Below are 18,697 nucleotides of genomic sequence, written 5' to 3' on the forward strand. Positions count from 1 at the left end.
TGCAATTTCTCTCTTTTTTTTCAGAGCTTATTTTATTTTTTAGCCAGTTATTTTTTTTTATTGTGGTAAAATATATCAAAAAATATGAAACAAAAGTTACCATCTCAGAAGTTTTAAAGTGTATAACACAGTGGTATTATGTACATTTGTGATGTGGTGTTACCATCACAACTAGGTCTACTGGTAGAATTTGATCACCCTAAATGGAAATCCACTTATCACTCCCCATTCTACTTCCTCCTAGCCCCTACCAAGCAAAAATCTAATTTTGGTCACTATGGATTTTTCTACTCTGGATATTTCATGTGAGTGAAATAATATATTATGTGCCTTTTTTTTCTAAGCATATGATATTAGGTATGATTATAGATTCTTCCGATGACAGGACACACACAAAGCCACTTGGATAAATGCTGAACTTTTTTCACTGACAGCTCCAAAGGAGAAAAAGCTGCCTTCCAGAATCACGTGGGGAGCTGCATCTGGGGACAAGGTACCAGAAACTGGAGCTGTGATAGGCTGCTTCTGCATGACAAGCAGGGTGGGGTGAGCTAGGATTTGTGGACTTTCTGGGTACTGGATATTTTGAATAATTCTTTGGGTCCAAGAAGGAAGAAAAGTCCTCACATATCTGGGGCCAATGAAGTTGGAGAAAGTGTGTCTTTTAACCCAAGAGTGTCAGCGGCTGAAAGGGAAGTAGTTGAAATAGAGGTTTAGCAAACTGTCCATGAAGGGTCAAAAGGGAAATGAGAATTTAAGTCATGACTTTAAAGCTGACTCAACACAGCACTTGCAAAATATTATGTTACAGTGGCCTTTTGTGTAAAGCTCCTTCCACTTAAAATTGCATTTTCAAGAGTAATTCAGTTGTAGCATGTATCAGTACTTCATTATTTATTGTGGCTGAATAATATTCTGTTGTATATATAACACATTGTCCTTATATAGTCATTTACTTTATAAACATTTGGATTATTTCCACAGTTTGGTTATTACAAATAATGCTGCAGTAAACATTCTTGTACAAGTTTTCATTTGAGCACCTGTCTTCAATTATTCAGAGTATATACTTAGGAGTGGAATTGCTGGATGAACAATTTCAGCCATTGAGGAATCACTCAAGTCTTTCTGTATTTTGCATTTCCACTAGGAAGTTATGAAGATTCCAATATTTCTGCATATTTACCAGCATTTATTATTTTCTTTATTTTGTTAAGACCATCCCCGTGGTTGTGCAGTGATATCTGTGTGGTTTTTATTTGCATTTTCCTAATGACTAATGATGTTGAGTAGCTTTTCACGTGCTTGTTTGCCATTTTAGTAACTTTTGAGAAATCTCTTTTCACATCCTTTGCCCATTCCTAAATTGCATTGTTTCTTTTCTTTTCTTTTCTTTTTTGTAAGTAGTCTATTTTAACTCCAGGAAGCAAGCTTCTTTTTTTCAAAAAATTTCCTCAAAATGCAAATGGCCAACAGGCATATAAAAAAATGTCCAACATCCCTTTTCATCAGGGAAATGCAAATCAAAACCAAGAATGCACATATCAAAAAGACAAGCAACAACAAACGTTGGCCAAGATGTGGTGAAAAAGGAACTCTCCTACATTGCTGGTGGGAGTGCAAACTAGTCCAACCACTATGGAAAGCTCCAGGAAGGTTCCTCAGTCTACTAAAAATGGAGCTACTATATGATCCGGCAATTCCACTCCTAGGGATCTAGGACACAAAAACATTGATTTAAAAGAACACCTATATCCCTATGTTTATTGCAGCACTATTTACAATAGGTTAAACCTAGACACAACCCAAATGCCTCAAAATAGATGATTGGATCAAGGAGATGTGGTACATATACACAATGGAATATTATTCAAAAATCAAAAAAAGATAAAGTCATGCCATTTGCAGCAACGTGGCTGGAGCTAGAAGGAATTATGCTCAGTGAAATAAGCCAGAAGGAAAAAGAAAAATATTGGATGGTTTCAAAAAATTTCCTCTCATTTTCAATATTTGCAAAGTTAACTCAGCAGGAGACTAAAGTTTGCTTGTTTCAATATCTGATATTTTTAAAAACATAATAATACAAAGTTTATAGTTGTTTACATAAAAAGATTTTTTCAAATGACACTATTCCAGTTTTCAGATAAAATGGAATATTCTGATTTTCAGGCATTAAATTTAACTGAAATTCAAGTTTCAAAATGCTATTACAGAACAGGTGGAAAACACAACATACTTGTAACCCGAGATATTGAATACAATGGAGAAATGATCAGACTTCTCAATTGAACCTCCTTAATCCTCCAAAATAATGCTTTAGATGCAGGCAAAAGTTCTTCAGACTATGGAAAGAAAAACTAAGTTTTGATACTATAAAAAATTAATCCAAAAGATCCTTTGACCACTGTAACTCTAGGCAGTTTTTTGCCTACAGCAGGCAGACTGTATCAGAAGTAGGAATGGCATAACCAACATGCTCCATTGAGGGATTTAACTTTTTACATATATACTAAGTTGTAAACACCCAAGAGTCAGATAACACACAAAATTCAATGAGATTCGGCGCATTCAGGTTGGTAAGGAAATACACAAAATCTAACTTACTAGGTACTATTTGAATTCAATCCAGCTAGAAACCAGTTTCTCTACATGGAAAAATAGGCCAGAGCATTCCAATAAACTTCTCTCAAGTGCTAACTAAGTGCACAGAAAAAATACAAACAAGAATGGAATTTATTTAATTTGTAAAAATGAATGTGACAAGACCTTATCAAAAAAAGTCTTCAGGGCCTCCCCTCGAGGCGCAGGCAGTTGAGCCCAGCACTGTGAAGCTGTCCGCAACCTCTGCAGTGCGGGTTCGATCCCCGCTGGCTGGCGAGAATCCCACGTGGCGCTGCAGACCTCTCCTGTCTCGCCCGCTGCTCCCCTCAGCAGTGTATTTGGTCAGTCTGCCTGTTCTGTTCCCTGCTCTGTCTCTGGTGAATCCTCTCACCCTCCCTGTACCCCGATTGTTGTATGCATGAATAAATAAATCTAAAAAAAAAAGTCTTTCAGTAAAAAATAAAGAGTTTCCTTAGTCTTAAGGACGATTTATCTGTAGAGCTGCCTTAGAGATAAGAAGGCAAGTATAAATGACTCCTCTCATACTAAAGATTGCAATCTCAAATGTCAGAGTGCACACTTGATTCATTTAACATTTATTAATAATCAACCTGGGAGAGGTAATTCACATACCTAGGTTGTCTGATGAATGAACCCAAACTGGTGAATTATAGAGATGTCAATCCTGGTAGCAACTGAGGAAAGGAGGTTAACTGTGAGAGTTTGCTATCTTGGTCCAAAAATGTGAGTGGCCTACAAGGGTTTTGCTAACCTCAGAAATTTGTTGTTTCCTCCTTGGTCTATTCAATAAACACTTACTTCACGCCTGCTAAATGACTGGTGGTAATAATACAGAGATGAAAGAAGCTGAGTCCCCAACCTCAGGAGGTCCCCAATCCAGGGAGAGGAATGGTTACATAAAGTTAATCCTATATATGCTGAGTTTGATATGTCTATAGGCTCTTTGAGGCCCCCAAGAGATTGTTTGTCTGTTAGGCAGGGCTTCTAAAGAATGTGCAAATGTGGAACATTTTTGCCTTCTAATTCTTCACTTTCAAACCTACAGAAAAGTGCAAAGTATAGTGAACCTCCGTATACATCTCACTAGGTCCACCAATGTTGACATTTTGCCACATTTCTGCTTCTCTTTCTTTCTGGCTCCCTCTCTCCTGATCCTTTACATCTAAATAGTGAAATTTAGGAACGATATTCTACAAAACACAGATTATCACAATAAGGAATTCTAACCTGGATGTAATTCTATAGCAAACATTCGGTCATATTAAAATAGCCCCAATATTATAACTTTTTTTTCACTCTAGGATCCAATGAGGATTATGAATTGAATTGAGATGTCATTCCTCTTTAATCTCACTTAATCTAAATTAAATCCTCAGTCTTCCCCTCCCCCATCTTCATGACATTGATCATTTTGATGTTTCTAGATCTGTCATTTTGCAAAATGACTCTCCATCCAGATTTGTCCAATAGTTTTTTTTTTAATGATTAAAGTTAGACATTTGAAGCAGGAGTCCAGCCTTGTTAGCAAGTAGTGATTTATATGGATGCAGTTTATGTTCAGTGCAATTTAAGCAAAGATACAGATACCTAATAACTGACATTTGGTAAATAGGGCTGATTTGACATAAACAGTCTGTCAATCCCCATCTCCATTCCCACTCAAATAAATAGAAATGCTGGTTAACATCTAACAACAATAACAAAAAAATTTAATCTACTGCCATGCTTAAAACTGCAAAAGGCAAATCTCAAGGTACTTAAAGTTAGAGAAATGAGCTGTTGCAAAGGGTGAAAAAGTCACTTAAAAGGGTCTCCCTGGTGGTGCAAGGGGTTAAGCACTGCACTATGGAGCAGTCCGCAGCCTCTGCAGCACAAGTTCGATCCCTGGCCGGCCAGGGAGCAACCCACATGGCACAGCAGACCTCTCCTGTCTCGCCTGCTGCTCCACTCGGTGGTGTTTCTGTTAGTCTGCCTCTTCTGTTCCCCACTCTGTCTCTGATGGATCCTCTCACCCCCCACACCTCTGGCCTGTGCCCCAGCTCTTGTATGCATAAATAAATAAATCTTAAAAAAAAAAAAAAAGAAGCTAAAGAAGCTATGACCTTTGTTTTGGGAGACATTTCTCATGGCATTTCAACATGTCTTGTGATAATTGTTGAACTGTATTAGCTTTTCAAAGATATTTGTACAGCAGATCTCTAGTTAGAGATATTATCTCCCTCTGGATGGCCTTGTTTCCTGGTAAGGATAATACAGATAATGTTGTCTTCAGGGGCAAAGTTTGGTCACATTTGTCTGCAGCCCTTTTAAAGTATTAGGGTTCTCCTAAGCCCTGGGCTCTGTATAGAGTATCCACCAGAGCCTTGGGGACCAGGAGAACCAATATATACATGAAACTCATGCTGTTTGCTAAGCCTAAATCCATTTGAATTTGTATCCTTACACGCTGAATATGTTGAAGTGTGGCAAGTTGGTCTAGCAGCTACAGTAGTCACTGCTCCTTAGGGATTGTGTGACACTCAGCTACCCACTAACAAGGCAGGGACTGAATTAATAATACTCATAAATTGTGGGAACCCTGTGCCTAAAAAGTTAATAAAAAGTCATTTGAAGTCAATGAAATCTTTTTAGGCCCTAACAGAGTCACAGTCAAAACCACTTTATAAGAATGCTTCCAAAACCTACAAATAAAGAATTTTCATGGAAAAGGAACACATATCATATCACAGTTTTAACATTGCAAACCACAGAGTGTGTACCACTGTGATGGAGAGAAAATGTGCATAGCAACTGGGAGCTATTGCACTCCAAGTGCTAGAGATAATAGAACAATCTGAAAGAGAATTTAAAAACAATAGGTTTAAAATAGTCAAACAAGCAAAGCAAGGAAAAGCTACGTTAGGCAAGATTAATGTAGAATCGTCATCGTTATCATCATCATCAGATTAAAAACAAACAGATGTTTCACCTGCTCAGAAATAAAAAAAGCCTGCAAGGGAAAACCCAAAATGAAATACAAGCAGAAATAATTCATATATCATATAAAACATTGTCACCACACCAAAAAAGTGGGGAATAGGCCTTCCTGATGGCCTAGGGATTAAGTCTCAGTGCTATCACAGAGAAGGCCTGAGTTGGATAGTGATTCCCGACAGGGAGCTGACCCACATGGCACAGCAGACCTCTCCTGTCTCTCCTGCTGCTCCCCTCAGCAGTATATTTCAGTAGATCTGCCTGTCCTGCACTTGGCTCTCTGGTGAATCCTCTCAGTCCCTTATAGCTCCCCACGTCTGACCTACACCCCAGTTCTTCTATGAAAATAAATAAATAAATATATTTTTTTTTTAAAAAAGAAAGAAATCAAAAAGGGGGGAAATAAGAATCCATGTAACTTGCCTGGCTTCAGGGTATGCAAATATTGGTCTCTATGTAATAGACTTCTTTTTCACACAAGCATGGGTTAACAATTCAGAAATTGATTTGTATTCTAGGATTGATGAATTAGTAAATACATATGAATGACGAGCAAGCTTTCTGACTGACAGAAAAGAAGGGAGTTACAAATATGGAAGGGGGAAAAGATCAAATGAGTCCTGGGGTGTTGGAATGAAATTAGAGGTATAGGCAATGACTTGTGGTTTTTAAAATAAAGAGATGTAAAGACAGGTACAAACATAAATAGATACAGAAATATATATATATATATATATGTATGATACTAATCAACTATGCTATTCCAATAACAACTAACACATTCAGCACATAGATTTTGTTTTCTGAATATCATTCTCCACTTAAAGAAACCTTTAAGAGCCTTTTGGAGACTGATTGCAGTAAGGTAGGTATATAAGATGGGCCTAGGACATCAGTTGGGTCAAAAAGTGATGAAGTGCACACCAAATAATAGGGGCACATGGGAAGGAAAGAGACACCACTTTCAAAAAGCGCACACTGGCCAAACCTGGGATAATTTGACCATCAAGATCATGAAGACAATGAATTGTAACCCACTGACTATACTAAGAACCTGTAAGTCTACACCAATATGACCAAGCAAATAAATGAGAAGAAAGAAACTTTTTCCTTTTCACAGAAAGGCAACTAAGAAATGTAGAGAGAATGATGAAGTGAAAAAGAGTCATGTTTTGGTAACCATTTAATAATTGACTAAGGTGAGAATCGCCATTGGATGCTAAGATTATTGAGTGAAAATTTTCAGAGTGATGGGATATTTACATAACCTAAATGTATGTCCATATAAGACATTTATTCATACAAAAGGAATTCTAGTAACTGCAGATAAAGAAATCTGACTGATAGCACCTTATCTAATTGACCAATGGACATCAGAAGAGATGAGTCCATACCACAAACTCCTAGATGATGTCTTGACAGACAGGACTGGTACTAGAGTGAGGCAAGCTAAGCCTCTGTACTGTACTTGCATGAAGCTGAGAATGAGGATCTCCTTCAATATTGTGTGCTAAGTATCTCTTTTGTTAATGTCCTCTGAGAAGAGCACTTTTCTTCTGTGCTTTTCAGACCCAAAGTACATAGCCTGAGTCTAATTTTGAGGGAAACACCAAATGAGCTAAAAATAAGAATATTCTACAAAAAAAATTGACCTGTTTGCTTCAAAAAATCAATCTGTAACTTCACTGTTTAAAGATAAAGATTGAGCAATGATCCCAAATAAAAGATTAAAAACCTGACAACTGAATACAGTGCACGATCTGGGACTTTCTTATTTTTTTTTCTACAAGGAACACCATTGTGAAAATAGGTGAATTAGGAATAAGATCTACAGATCAGCTAATAGGTTGTGCGTGCTGATTATGTAAGAGTGCATATATTCGTTTTTAGGAAATTCTGATTCAAGTATTTAGGAGCAAATGGGCATTGTGCCTGCAACTTACTTTCAGGTTGTTCAGGAAAAAAATGAGTAGATAGACAAAGAGATGAAGATCAACTAAAGGGTAAAATGCTAATGTTTGGGAAATACAGGTAGAAGGCATGTGACAATTATTTGTGTTATCTTGTATCTTCTGTAAATCTGAAATGGCATCGGGATGAGAACTCATGCTCCAGTAGCTGCAGATAGCTTCACAGTGCTGTGCTTAACCCCTTGCGCCACTGGGGAGGCCCTGGAACAATAGTTTCAAAGTGCAGAAAGAACATAACTCTCTAACTGGTATTCTCTACCAAACAGAATTGTCATTTCAAAGTGAGGATATAATAAAGACATTTTCAGGTATCCAAAACTAAGAAGTCTACTACTAAAAAACCTTACTGAAAGAGCTACTTACTAATATAACCTAAGAAAAAGTAATTGACCTAGAAAGACAGAAATTGAATAAGATATGAAAAATAATGTCAATCAAAAAAAGTTGATAACCATGTTGATAAATCTGAAAATAGAAACTATTTCATGTCTGTAATAATGGCACATGTTAAAAAGACCCCCCCCCAAAAAAAAAAACAAGTATTGGAGAGGGTGTGAAGAAAGGAACCTTATTACATTGTTGGTGGCAATGTAAATGGGAATGTATACCCTTGTGGAAAGTGATCTGGGTTAATCTTCACAAACTGAAAATGGAAATATTGCATGGCTGAGTATTTCCACTCTTAGGTATCTATATATCCAAAGAACATGAAATCATCAATGCAAAAACTATATGCTGTACAATGTTTATTGCAGAATTATTTACATTAACTAGGACATGGAAACCATCTAAATGCCCATCAATAGATGACTGGGTTAAGAAGATGTGACATCAAAAACCAACTCAAAATGGATTAAAGAACTAGACATAAGACCTGAAACCAGAAAATACATAGGCGAAACACTACGGGATATGCACATCAAAGACATCTTTACAGACACATCACCCAAAGCAGTGATAGTGAAGGCAAAGATAAACAGCTGGGACTACATCAAATTAAAGAGCTTCTGCACAGCAAAAGAGACAATAACCAAAACAAAGAGACACTCCACCGACTGGGAGAAAATTTTTGCACACAACACTAATGATAAAGGACTGATCACAAAAATCTACAAAGAGCTGATGAGACTCAACAAAAAACAAAGAAAATAATCCAGTCAAAAAATGGGCAGAATAGCTAAAAAGAAACTTCTCCAAAGAGGATATGCAAATGGCCAACAGGCATATGAAAAAAATGTTCAACATCACTTGTAATCAGAGAAATACAAATCAAAACTACAATGAGATGCCTTTTTACACCAGTGAGAATAGCACATACTAAAAAACTAGCAACAACAAATGCTGGCAAGGATGTGGAGAAAAAGAACTCTCCTGCACTGCTGGTGGGATTGCAAAATGGTCCAACCACTATGGAAAGCTGTATGGAGATTCCTCAACTGACTAAAGATAGAGCATCCGTATGATCCAGCAATTCCACTCCTAGGTATTTACCCAAAGGACACAGAAACATTAATTCCAAAGAGCACCTGCACCCCTATGTTTATAGCAGCACTATTTACAATAGCTAAGCTTTGGAAACAACCCAAATGCCCAAAAATAGATGACTGGATCAAGAAGATGTGGAATATATACTCAATGGAATATTACTCAGCAATCAAAAAAGATAAACTCATGCCATTTGCAGCAACATGGATGGAGCTGGAAGGAATCATGCTTTGCAAAATAAGCCAGAAAGAAAAAGAAAAATTCCGGATGGTCTCACTCATAGCAGGAATTTAGAAAACCTAAATAAGGGACCAGGAAAAAGGCTAATTATAATAAAGAAAAAAATCAAAATCAACAAGCAACTATAAACCAGAGACACACTATGAGGTGCCAGGGGAGGAGAGGAGGGATTAGGGTTAAAACAAGGTGGTGGGAATTGTATGGGGACTATAACCAAAATGAAAATGCATACATTATGCAAAAATGAAAAATGATGTCAGAATTATATAAAATAAAATATTAAAAAAAGATGTGACATACTAATACCATGGAATGCTACTAGACACAAAAGAAGATGAAATGCAGCTATCTATAGAAAAGCAGAGGACATTATGTGTAGTGAAGCAAATCAGGGTGACAGACACAAATAAAGGATGATTATATAACGGACAATTTGACAAAGTGAAACATCAATACTTACAAAAACTAGTGAACATTAATAAACATAGCAAAGTCTCTGAGGTAGTGGGAAGGGGAGGACAGAGGGACATAAGAGATGATGGTGGGGGAAACTCATAAAACTGTACATCTCAATAAATCTTAAAATGATTGTATGGTATTTAGAAAGAAAATAATGCCAACAGAAGCTTAGCAATATGTGGGGAAGAGTTTCCTTCTTTTATTTTATTATTACCTTATTCTTAGGCAAAAGGCTAGGATAGAAGTCTTTATTATTGAATATTTAGTAACAATGACTTTCCAGTTTTTTCTATCATGCAATTCATTGCTTTGAACTTTTGTCTTCTAAAAAAATTCTATATTTTTCCTCAAAAACAAAGTTTATTTGTATCCATGATCTATGTGTCTGAAATCTTAACTCACAAACTCATTCACGTGGGATTTTATAACATCCTGAGTTGAATAAAAGGCTTCTGACAGTGAGTGAAACTGGAAAACTGAGATGAGAAAGGGAGGTAGAATGCTCTTTGTAAGCATTCACCTCTCTCTAGAACTTTCCAGCCTCTGAGCATTCGTAACAAATCTGTGTCATATGGCTCCTTTCCCTTGTACAATATAACAGGTGAGTGAATGAAAAGATTTCCTGTCACTTAATACACTTTATGAGGGAAGATTAAGAGCTGGACAAAGGAGCCAGTTTGTGTTTCTGATACTGGATGCCTCTTCAGGAGCCAGGCGGATTCAGTGGGCAGGGAGGGCAGGCGGGGGCAGGAGTGACTCACTTAGATTAGGTGGTGATCCTTTCTCAGCCTCCCAGCAGCTTAGCCATGAGAGGTCTCAGTTTCTGCCAGCAACCGTCAAGTTTAAACAGGCTGTGTAGCCATTCTGCTCCCTCTCTGGTAAGGCTGGAAGGAACCTTCCACACAAGCGGGGCAACGATGTGGTGGGGTTTATATAGACTGCAGGTGGCATCTTACTGTCTATTTCTAGAAAGAGTGGATATTTCAGACTTTTTGAAGAGCCACGTGTACTAGCTCTGCAACCTTGGGGGAGTCACTATTTCCCACTGTAACAACACAGTGAACCCCACTGAGTCTTGGAGGGGACTCAGAGAAAATATGTAGGGTTGTGGTTACAAGGAAAGTAGCAGTGGTTGGCACAACAGTTACATCTCGTCTTTTTTCCTGATAGGTAGAAAGTCTGTACATCCCTTTATATTTTGTTTTGGGGGAGGCATGGAAGTAAGTTTTTGTTTATTTGTGTTATAAAGCCACTTCTTGCAGTCTGGGAAATCTAGTATTATAATTCTACCTTTCAATTTTCAATTTTCCAGTTGATTTTGTTGTTTCCAGTTGATTTTCTGATCTACAGTCCTTGTTTTCAGAGTATGATAGACATCAGAGTTTGAAAACATGAAGCTTTGGTCCTCATTTCTTCTGGTTTGACTGCTTCTGGGAACAAATGGGGTTTTTTTGTTTGTTTCGTTTTGTTTTTTTAATAAGTCCTCACTTTTTAAAAAAAAAAAAGATTTTTATTTGTACAAGAACTGGGATACAGGCCAGATGCACGGGAGGGTGAGAGGATTCACCAGAGACAGGGGAACAGAACAGGCAGACTGATGAAATACACTGCTGAGGGGAGCAGCGGGTGCAACAGGAGAGGTCTGCCGCGCCACGTGGGACCCTTGCTGGCCAGCTTGCCCGGACCTAAGTGGCGCTGCAGAAGCTGTGGACAGCTTCACAGCGCTGCGCTCAACCGCTCAACCAGGGGATGCCTGGAGCAAATGGGCTTAACAGCAAGACAAATGAGAGCTTCAACCAAACCTTGGAGAAAAATGGGTGGGAGCTGGACTTAAGTTTGTCCTGAGGAGGGAAACTGGTGCTTAAAACCATAATTACTCAGAGCTCTGTAGGGTGACAGACTGGATCCCAGCTGATGTCAGTTTTCGGGGGGTTCAGAATGCTGAGTTGTGGGTAGTGGCACTCAGAGTAGGCATACAGTAGCATCCTGGACCACCCCATGGGGATTTATAAGAGGGAGTACAGTTCTTAAGTAATATCTGAGGACTACACAAGGTGGGCAGGATTACAATTTTGTGGGACTTCAAACTTGTACCATTGTAGGATGGGGTCCACTTTAAGAAAAAATACAAAAATAATTCACTTTGGCAACTGTGGTGAAGCACAGGACTCTGAAAAGTTTGCTAAGGCCTTACTCAGGGCCTCAGAAGGGGCCCACGCATCTTAGGGCCCGACCTTCAGTATATTTCTCTCTGTTCCCAAGTGGTAGTTCAGGCTAGAGTTGAAAACACAATCAAGAGTGAAGGTACAGGGCCTCCCCGGTGGCGCAGCGGTTGAGCGCTGGGTTGCGAAGCTGCCCGCAGCCTCTGCAGCGCCAGTTCGATCCCCGGCTGCTCCCCGGCCACCGGAGGAGGGTCCCACATGGCGCGCAGACCTCTCCTGCCGCCCGCTGCTCCCCTCAGCAGTGTACTTCGGTCCTTCTGCCTGCTCTGCTCCCCGCTCTGGCTCTGGTGAATTCTCTCACCCTCCCGCGCTTCTGACTGTACCCAGTGCATGTATAAACAAAACAAACAAAGAAAGAAAAAAACATGCCTCTCTATATAAAAAAAAAAAAAAAAAAAAAGAGTGAAGGTACAAATTAGGAAACTGAGGCAGGAGTCCAAATTATATGATAGCCCAATCCAAATTGAGCTGGGCTCATAAAACAAGAGTTAATTAAGAGAAAAGTGATTATCATGGGCTCAGTCCTGTATCCCAGGTTCCAGATTTAGGACAGCTGGCACAAAGTCCAGCCCTCCCTCAAATACTGGAAGGTCTGCAGGTGTTCATATGCCCACATGCCCAGATTAGTGCAGGAATTAGGAAGGGTTCACTGACTGTGAACAAATCAGGCAGAAGATGAGATCTGATAAGGACTTCCACATGTTAATTTGTTTTTGCATTCAGTAACTTTTGTTACATTTTTATTGAGGTATTATGGACAGATAACATTATATTAGTTTCAAGTGTACAATAGGATTCAATATTGCATATACTATGAAAGATTTACTCTCCTGGAAATTTGCAAATTATACAGCACAATAGTATTAACTATACCATGCTGTACATCACATGTCCATAACTTATTTTGTTACGGGAAGTTTATAGCTTTTGATCCCCTTTCTCCCCTTTCCCATCCCTCACCTCTGGCAACTACCAATCTGTTCTATCTTTGAGTTTGCTTTTTAAAAATAAAAATAATCAGTTTTGAGATTGCACATATAATTGAGAACATTTGGGCCACACTGGTGGCTGCAGGATTAAGTCTCAGTGCTACCACCACTACTGCCTGAACTTGATCCCTGGCCAGGGATCTAACCCACATATGGCACAGCAGACCTCTCCTGTCTCGCCCACTGCTCCCCTCAGCAGTGTATTTCAGTAGATCTGCCTGTTCTGCTCTCCAGTCTGTCTCTGGTGATTCCTCTCAAGCCCCCCAACCTGCACCTCTGGCCTACACCCCAGTTCTTCTATGCCAAAAAAAAAGAAAAAAGAAAAAAGCAAGAACATTTGTCTTTTGCCGATTTATTTCCCTTAGTATAATGGCCTCAAGTTTCATCTATATTGTTGCAAATGGCAAGATTTCATTCTTTTTTATGATGGAATAATATTCATGTGTGTATGCCTATTTCACAATTTCTTTATTCATCCACTGATGGATGAATCAGGTTATTTCTAAATCTTGATTATAGCAAATAATGCTGTAGTGAATGTGGAATGAATGCACATGATCTTTTTGGGTTAATTGTTGGGAGAGACCCTGTGCAGTGAGCAGAAGGGCCTTGACCTGAGTTCCTAAGGCATGTGAAAACACATGTGTCTTGGAGGAAAACCTCTGGGTGACAGGACTTGGTGTTGAGTGCCAGTATCAAGAAACCAAAGATTATATTCAGTAACAACATATAAACAGTCAAGAATTTGAGAGAGTGGGACTTTTGCCCCGTTTTCAGCCAATAAATGTTTCAACAAAGAAGCGAAAGTAGAAAGATGAGAAGAATACCCCATTCTGTTATTTTCCCCTTGTTTACTCACCACCTTATGTAAACTGTCACCCGCCACCATCGTCACCTCGTCACTCTTGGTGGGAGGTATCACCTTCAGGTCCCTGTTTGGGCACCACTTGTGGACTTTTAGTGAGTCCCAGACCTGGGACGCGATGGGGAGGGAAATTACATGGGGGACTGTCATGTCCAGTATGCAGCAAATTCTTTATTGTCTTAGTGCTCATTATATACTATTTTAATTGCAGCAGGTGTAACATCAAAGCATACCATATAATGATTAACACATATGAATGATTTGTCTACTTTCTTACTATTATCTATTTACTTCAGACAGTAGGATACCAGGTGATTAGTTCTCACGCATATAATCTTATCTCCCCCTAGCTAGAGCCTGGGAAGTTTCGCTCATTATTTTTGTTATTTTCAGACTGTGGAGATGTAGAGGCCTGACTCCACGCAGGTCACTTTCCGGGCACTCAACACCAAGACCTGTCACCCAGAGGTTTTCCTCAGAGACGCACATGTTTTCACATGCCTTAGGGATTCAGTTCAAGGCCCTTCTGCTCAACTGCATGGGGTGTCTCCCAACAGTTGATGTTTTCATTTTCTTTGGTAAACACCATAGAATGGAATTGCTAAATTATATGATAGTTCTATTTTAATTTTTGAGGAACCCCCCATACTGTTTTCCATAACGCACTAATTCACTGTCCTACCAATAATGCAATAATACAGATGCCTTCCTTTTTTTCTACATCCTCTCTGACACTTGTTATTCTATGTCTTTTTGATAAAAGCCATTCTAACAGCTGTGAGGAAGAATCTCACGTTATAACCAGAGACATTCTGCAGGGGGGGAGAAGGGAGTAGGATCAAAACAAGGGTGGGAAAAGCACAAGGGACCATGGTGATAGTTCACGGGTGAATGGGTGGCGGGAATTTCACGGGGACTATAACCGAGATGAAAATGCACACATTGTAGAAAAATGAAAAATGATGTAAATATCTATATGTGTAAATATCTATCTATCTAGATATCTATCTATCTATCTATCTATATATATACACACACATATATATATAACGAAGAATATCGGTTGTTTGGAATTGCATTCCCAGGTGAGTAGTGAGGTTGCACGTCTTCTCAGGTATGTTCCTGATGGTTGTCTAAACGATGTGCCTTCTTGGAAAAATATCTATTCAGATACTCAGCTTATTTTTAAATCAGATTATTTGATTTTTAGTTATTGAGCTACATAAGTTACTTATATATTTTGGATATTAGCCCCTTACAGCTATGATTTTTGAAAATATCTTCTCCCATTCAGTAGGTTGCCTTTTATTTCTTGTATTTATTTTTCATAATGGGTTCCTTTACTGTGCAGAATCATTCATTCATTGAGCAATTACTTTATGTGTCTTGAAGGCAAAAAGAAGATTAAGGCCCAGTCTCACTGTCCAAAAAGAGGAGGCTGATACCTGAACACAGGGTAACCACTGCCCCAAAGGAAATCACCTAGGAACCCCAAGACTCTCTGAGTATTTAGTAGGATTGACCTAGTTTTAACATTGAAAGTGCTACCTTTCAGGAAATTCCTCAGTCCCAGACAAACTGGCATAGTTGGTTACTGTGCGAGGGACAGTGACTAGTTTCCTTGGAGGTAGGAGGACACTGTGATCCCAGGGGTCAGCTCTGAAGCACCGTTCATTTCTTGTCACAGTGTGACAGCAAATGGTGGCCTCACATGCCTCAAGGAATTGCATCAAGTTCCTTGAGAGTGTGGGAGGTTGGTAGAATGAGTCACCAATTGGGCCTGTCAGAGAAAAAAGCATAAAAGTGACTGGTGAGGAAAGGGCTGGGGTAGCAATCTCTATAGCGACTTCTGAAGCCAAGCCCAGAATCTGTGAAGCAACAATCCAGCCAGATGAAGTCCAATACCCCCAGATGATGGAGCTCAGAGTGGCAGTGTTCTCTAAATCAAGACAACAGCCTGACACACTAGCAAAGGGACCTTCAGGGTCTCAGAGTCCTGTGCCTTGCAGCCCACTTGCTCCTCTTCCTTGGGGCAGAGCAGGGTATGCCTTGTTAGCAAATAACATGGAAGAGACACAGTATCCCTTTGTTGTTCCTCCTCCTCCTAGGCAACTGTCTAGGTTAGTGAAATCAGTTCCTGATTTTTAATCTGAGATCTTCCTGTTTAGTTTAACCCCTACTCAACATCTGAAATCATATGCCAAATTTTGTATATATAAGCATCTTTTTGGAAAGATAGCATTCATCAGAATCTCTAAATTGTTCAAGATCAGAAAGAGGTTAAGAAACACTAGACTAAATGACTGCTAAGTTTCCTGTTTTCACATTCAGTGATTCTTTGCTAATACTTAAGACAATTGGTCTGAAATTATAAAAAGGATCACAAGGGACATAAATATTAGGGTCCAAAAAATCCAATATTGTTTTGAGAGATATGATACATATTAACATTTGGGAATATAAAACAGCTTTCTCTGTTGTGAAAGGGAACCTGTGATGGTTAATTTTATATCAACTTGGCTAAGATAGTGGACACACCATGTGGGTGCCCAGTTGTTTGGTCAAATACAATCTAGATGTTGTTTTGAAGTATTCTAAAGATGATTTAGAATACTTGATTTGATTTAAAGACATTTAAATCAATAGACTTTGAGTAAAGCAAATTACCATCCATAATGTGTGGGTGGGCCTCCTTCTATCAGTGGAAGTGTTGAAGAGGAAAGGTTGATGTTTCCCAAAGGAGAAAGAAATTTCCTCAAGACTGCAACATAGGAGCCCTGCCTGAGTTTCCAGCCTGCTGCCCTGCAGAATTCAGATTCAAAATTAACTTCATCTCTTACTTGAATTTCTAGCTGAACAGCCTGGAATTTGGAGGCCCTCTCAAGCATGTAAGCCATTGCCGTCAAATAATTCTCAGTCTCTGTGGTTCTCTCCAGTTGGTTCTATTTCTCTGAAGAACTTTGACTAATACAAGATCCATTTGTCATTTATTTCACATCATACACATATGACTCATCAAAATAGTCACCACTGGTGAAGGCAGTCCCGTGGTCATTTGGAACAAATGAGTACTATTGGCCAGAAAAGGCTATAAAAAGTAAGAAACAAAAATCCACACTTTCCCAAGTATATGTCCCAAGCTTGAGTAAAATCGCCGAAGAACCACACCTGCTCAAACTGGCTGAAAGCAAGTTGGTTAACATAATTTGGTCAAAAGAAACATTTGGTTCAAAATGAACAGCTTTTTCCTTTAAATTGATATACCACTCTGCACTGGCAAACGTTTTCATTAGAAAGTACATATATGTCACTTTTGTAATTTCACAAAAAGAAGGAAGTGAGTATTTTCAGGCACAGGTTCTTTGGCGAGCTGGTGGCGGTGGAAGGTGGTTGAAGCAGTTCAATGCCTCCCCACTTCCCCACGGGAAGGCAGGTGGGCTGGAGGCTAGTGAATATGAATTGCAGGACCCTCCAAATTTCTACAAGCCTCCTTACTACCTTTTTATTTGGGAAGGGGGGCGGCAGGGGAGGGAACAGCGCCTGGGAGAGCTCGTGCCCCGTCGGCAGCAGTGAAGCGCAAAGGGCATTTGAGACGTTCTCAGATTCCTGAAGGGGCAACCCTCGGTGTGGAGCCAGACGGTCCGAGCAGCCGCCCCAGCGAGTGCTAGGGAAGGTTTTACTCGCGATTACTCTTCCCTTACCCGTTTCGAGTGCGCACACTTTACCCTATTTTCTGGGGCGAGAAATCCTGGGGAGGAAACTTTATCTTCCGCGTCACTCTATCTTTCATAGAAATTTCCTAAATGTAAGTACGGTGCAACGAAACGCAGCACTAGCTCAGGGGCGCTTGGAGTAACCGGGAAATCATGAAAACCAGGGGCCAACCCAAGGCTAAAAGGAGGCGCCCGCGGAGCGCCGGGGCCTCCGCGCTCGCGCGCCCCGGCAACCACCGCCGCGCGCCGCCCGCGGCCGCCCGACCCGGGCGCGCGCCTCGGCAGCTTCCCCGCGCCCCTGACGTCACGGCGTCGGGGCGGGGCTAGCGTCGGGGCGGGGCTAGCGTCGGGGCGGGGCTAGCGTCGGGGCGGGCCGCCCCCGGAACTCGCGGAAGGGGCGGGCCGGGGGCGGCGGCCGGGGGGCGAGCTCCGCCTCTGAAGTGCGAGCGTTTCCAGCGCGCTGGGTCCGCTGCTGCGGCCGAGGAGCTGGCGGGGTCGGGATGTCGGAGCTGCCTGACGTCCGGCGGCGGGGCCACCCCAAGCAGAGCTCCTGGCACCCGCCGCACCCCGGCTTCGTGCTGGGGCTGGACGTGGGCAGCTCGGTGATCCGCTGCCACGTCTATGACCGCGCGGCGCGGATCTGCGGCTCCAGCGCGCGGAAGGTAATCGGGAGCGGGCGTCGGGGCCGCCGGGCAGGGTCGCGCCGAGGACCCGGGGTCGGGTCGCCTGGGGGCGAGGGGCAGGGGCGCCTCCGCCGGCCGGGACGGGCCCCCCTGCCGCGCTGACGGGCCCGGGGCTGCGCGTCTGGCCAGATCCCGCTTTCCCTCTCCCGGCGGGGTGAACCCCGCGCTCCCTTCCAGTCCAGACCGGGAGGAGAGGCGGCGGGTAGGTGACTCGGGCCGCTCCTCTGCATCCTCTCACCTGGGCTCTCCTCGCCGGCCTCTCCTGCCTGGGACTGAGGTGACTTGGCAGGGCAGGGCAGGGCTGGGAAGGCTGCGCTCATCCAGCCCGAGGGTGCTCCGTGACCGCCTTGTTTTTTTCTGCCCCTTTCTTGATCGACTTCCAACCCGTCTTTCTGCAATTTTTCAAGTCTTGATAAAACTTAAATTTGTTTCTTTTGTCCTTTCTTCGATTGTCATCATTAACTACTCTCAAAGCG

The 18,697-nt window shown here is 41.1% G+C and overlaps 1 protein-coding gene across 3 annotated transcripts in view; it reads left to right on the plus strand.

The window, feature by feature from the left end:
- Window positions 1–18,000: 18,000 nt before the first annotated feature.
- The window catches only part of GK5 (glycerol kinase 5), an 82,072-nt gene continuing 81,375 nt past the window's right edge, over window positions 18,001–18,697 (plus strand). Inside the window, exon 1 of one of the 3 annotated variants that reach the window (XM_037525852.2) lies at window positions 18,001–18,200. In XM_037525852.2, coding sequence (XP_037381749.1) covers window positions 18,039–18,200 — 162 coding nt within the window. In that variant the 5' untranslated portion in view covers window positions 18,001–18,038. Of the gene's footprint in view, window positions 18,201–18,369; window positions 18,424–18,697 lie in introns of those variants that run through there. The other 2 variants (XR_008553938.1, XM_037525854.2) reach the window with 2 other exon arrangements.

The sequence above is a fragment of the Talpa occidentalis genome, unplaced genomic scaffold, assembly GCF_014898055.3.
Source record: "Talpa occidentalis isolate TD23 unplaced genomic scaffold, MPIMG_talOcc4v2.1 talOcc4.4, whole genome shotgun sequence".
NCBI classification, from domain to species: domain Eukaryota; kingdom Metazoa; phylum Chordata; class Mammalia; order Eulipotyphla; family Talpidae; genus Talpa; species Talpa occidentalis.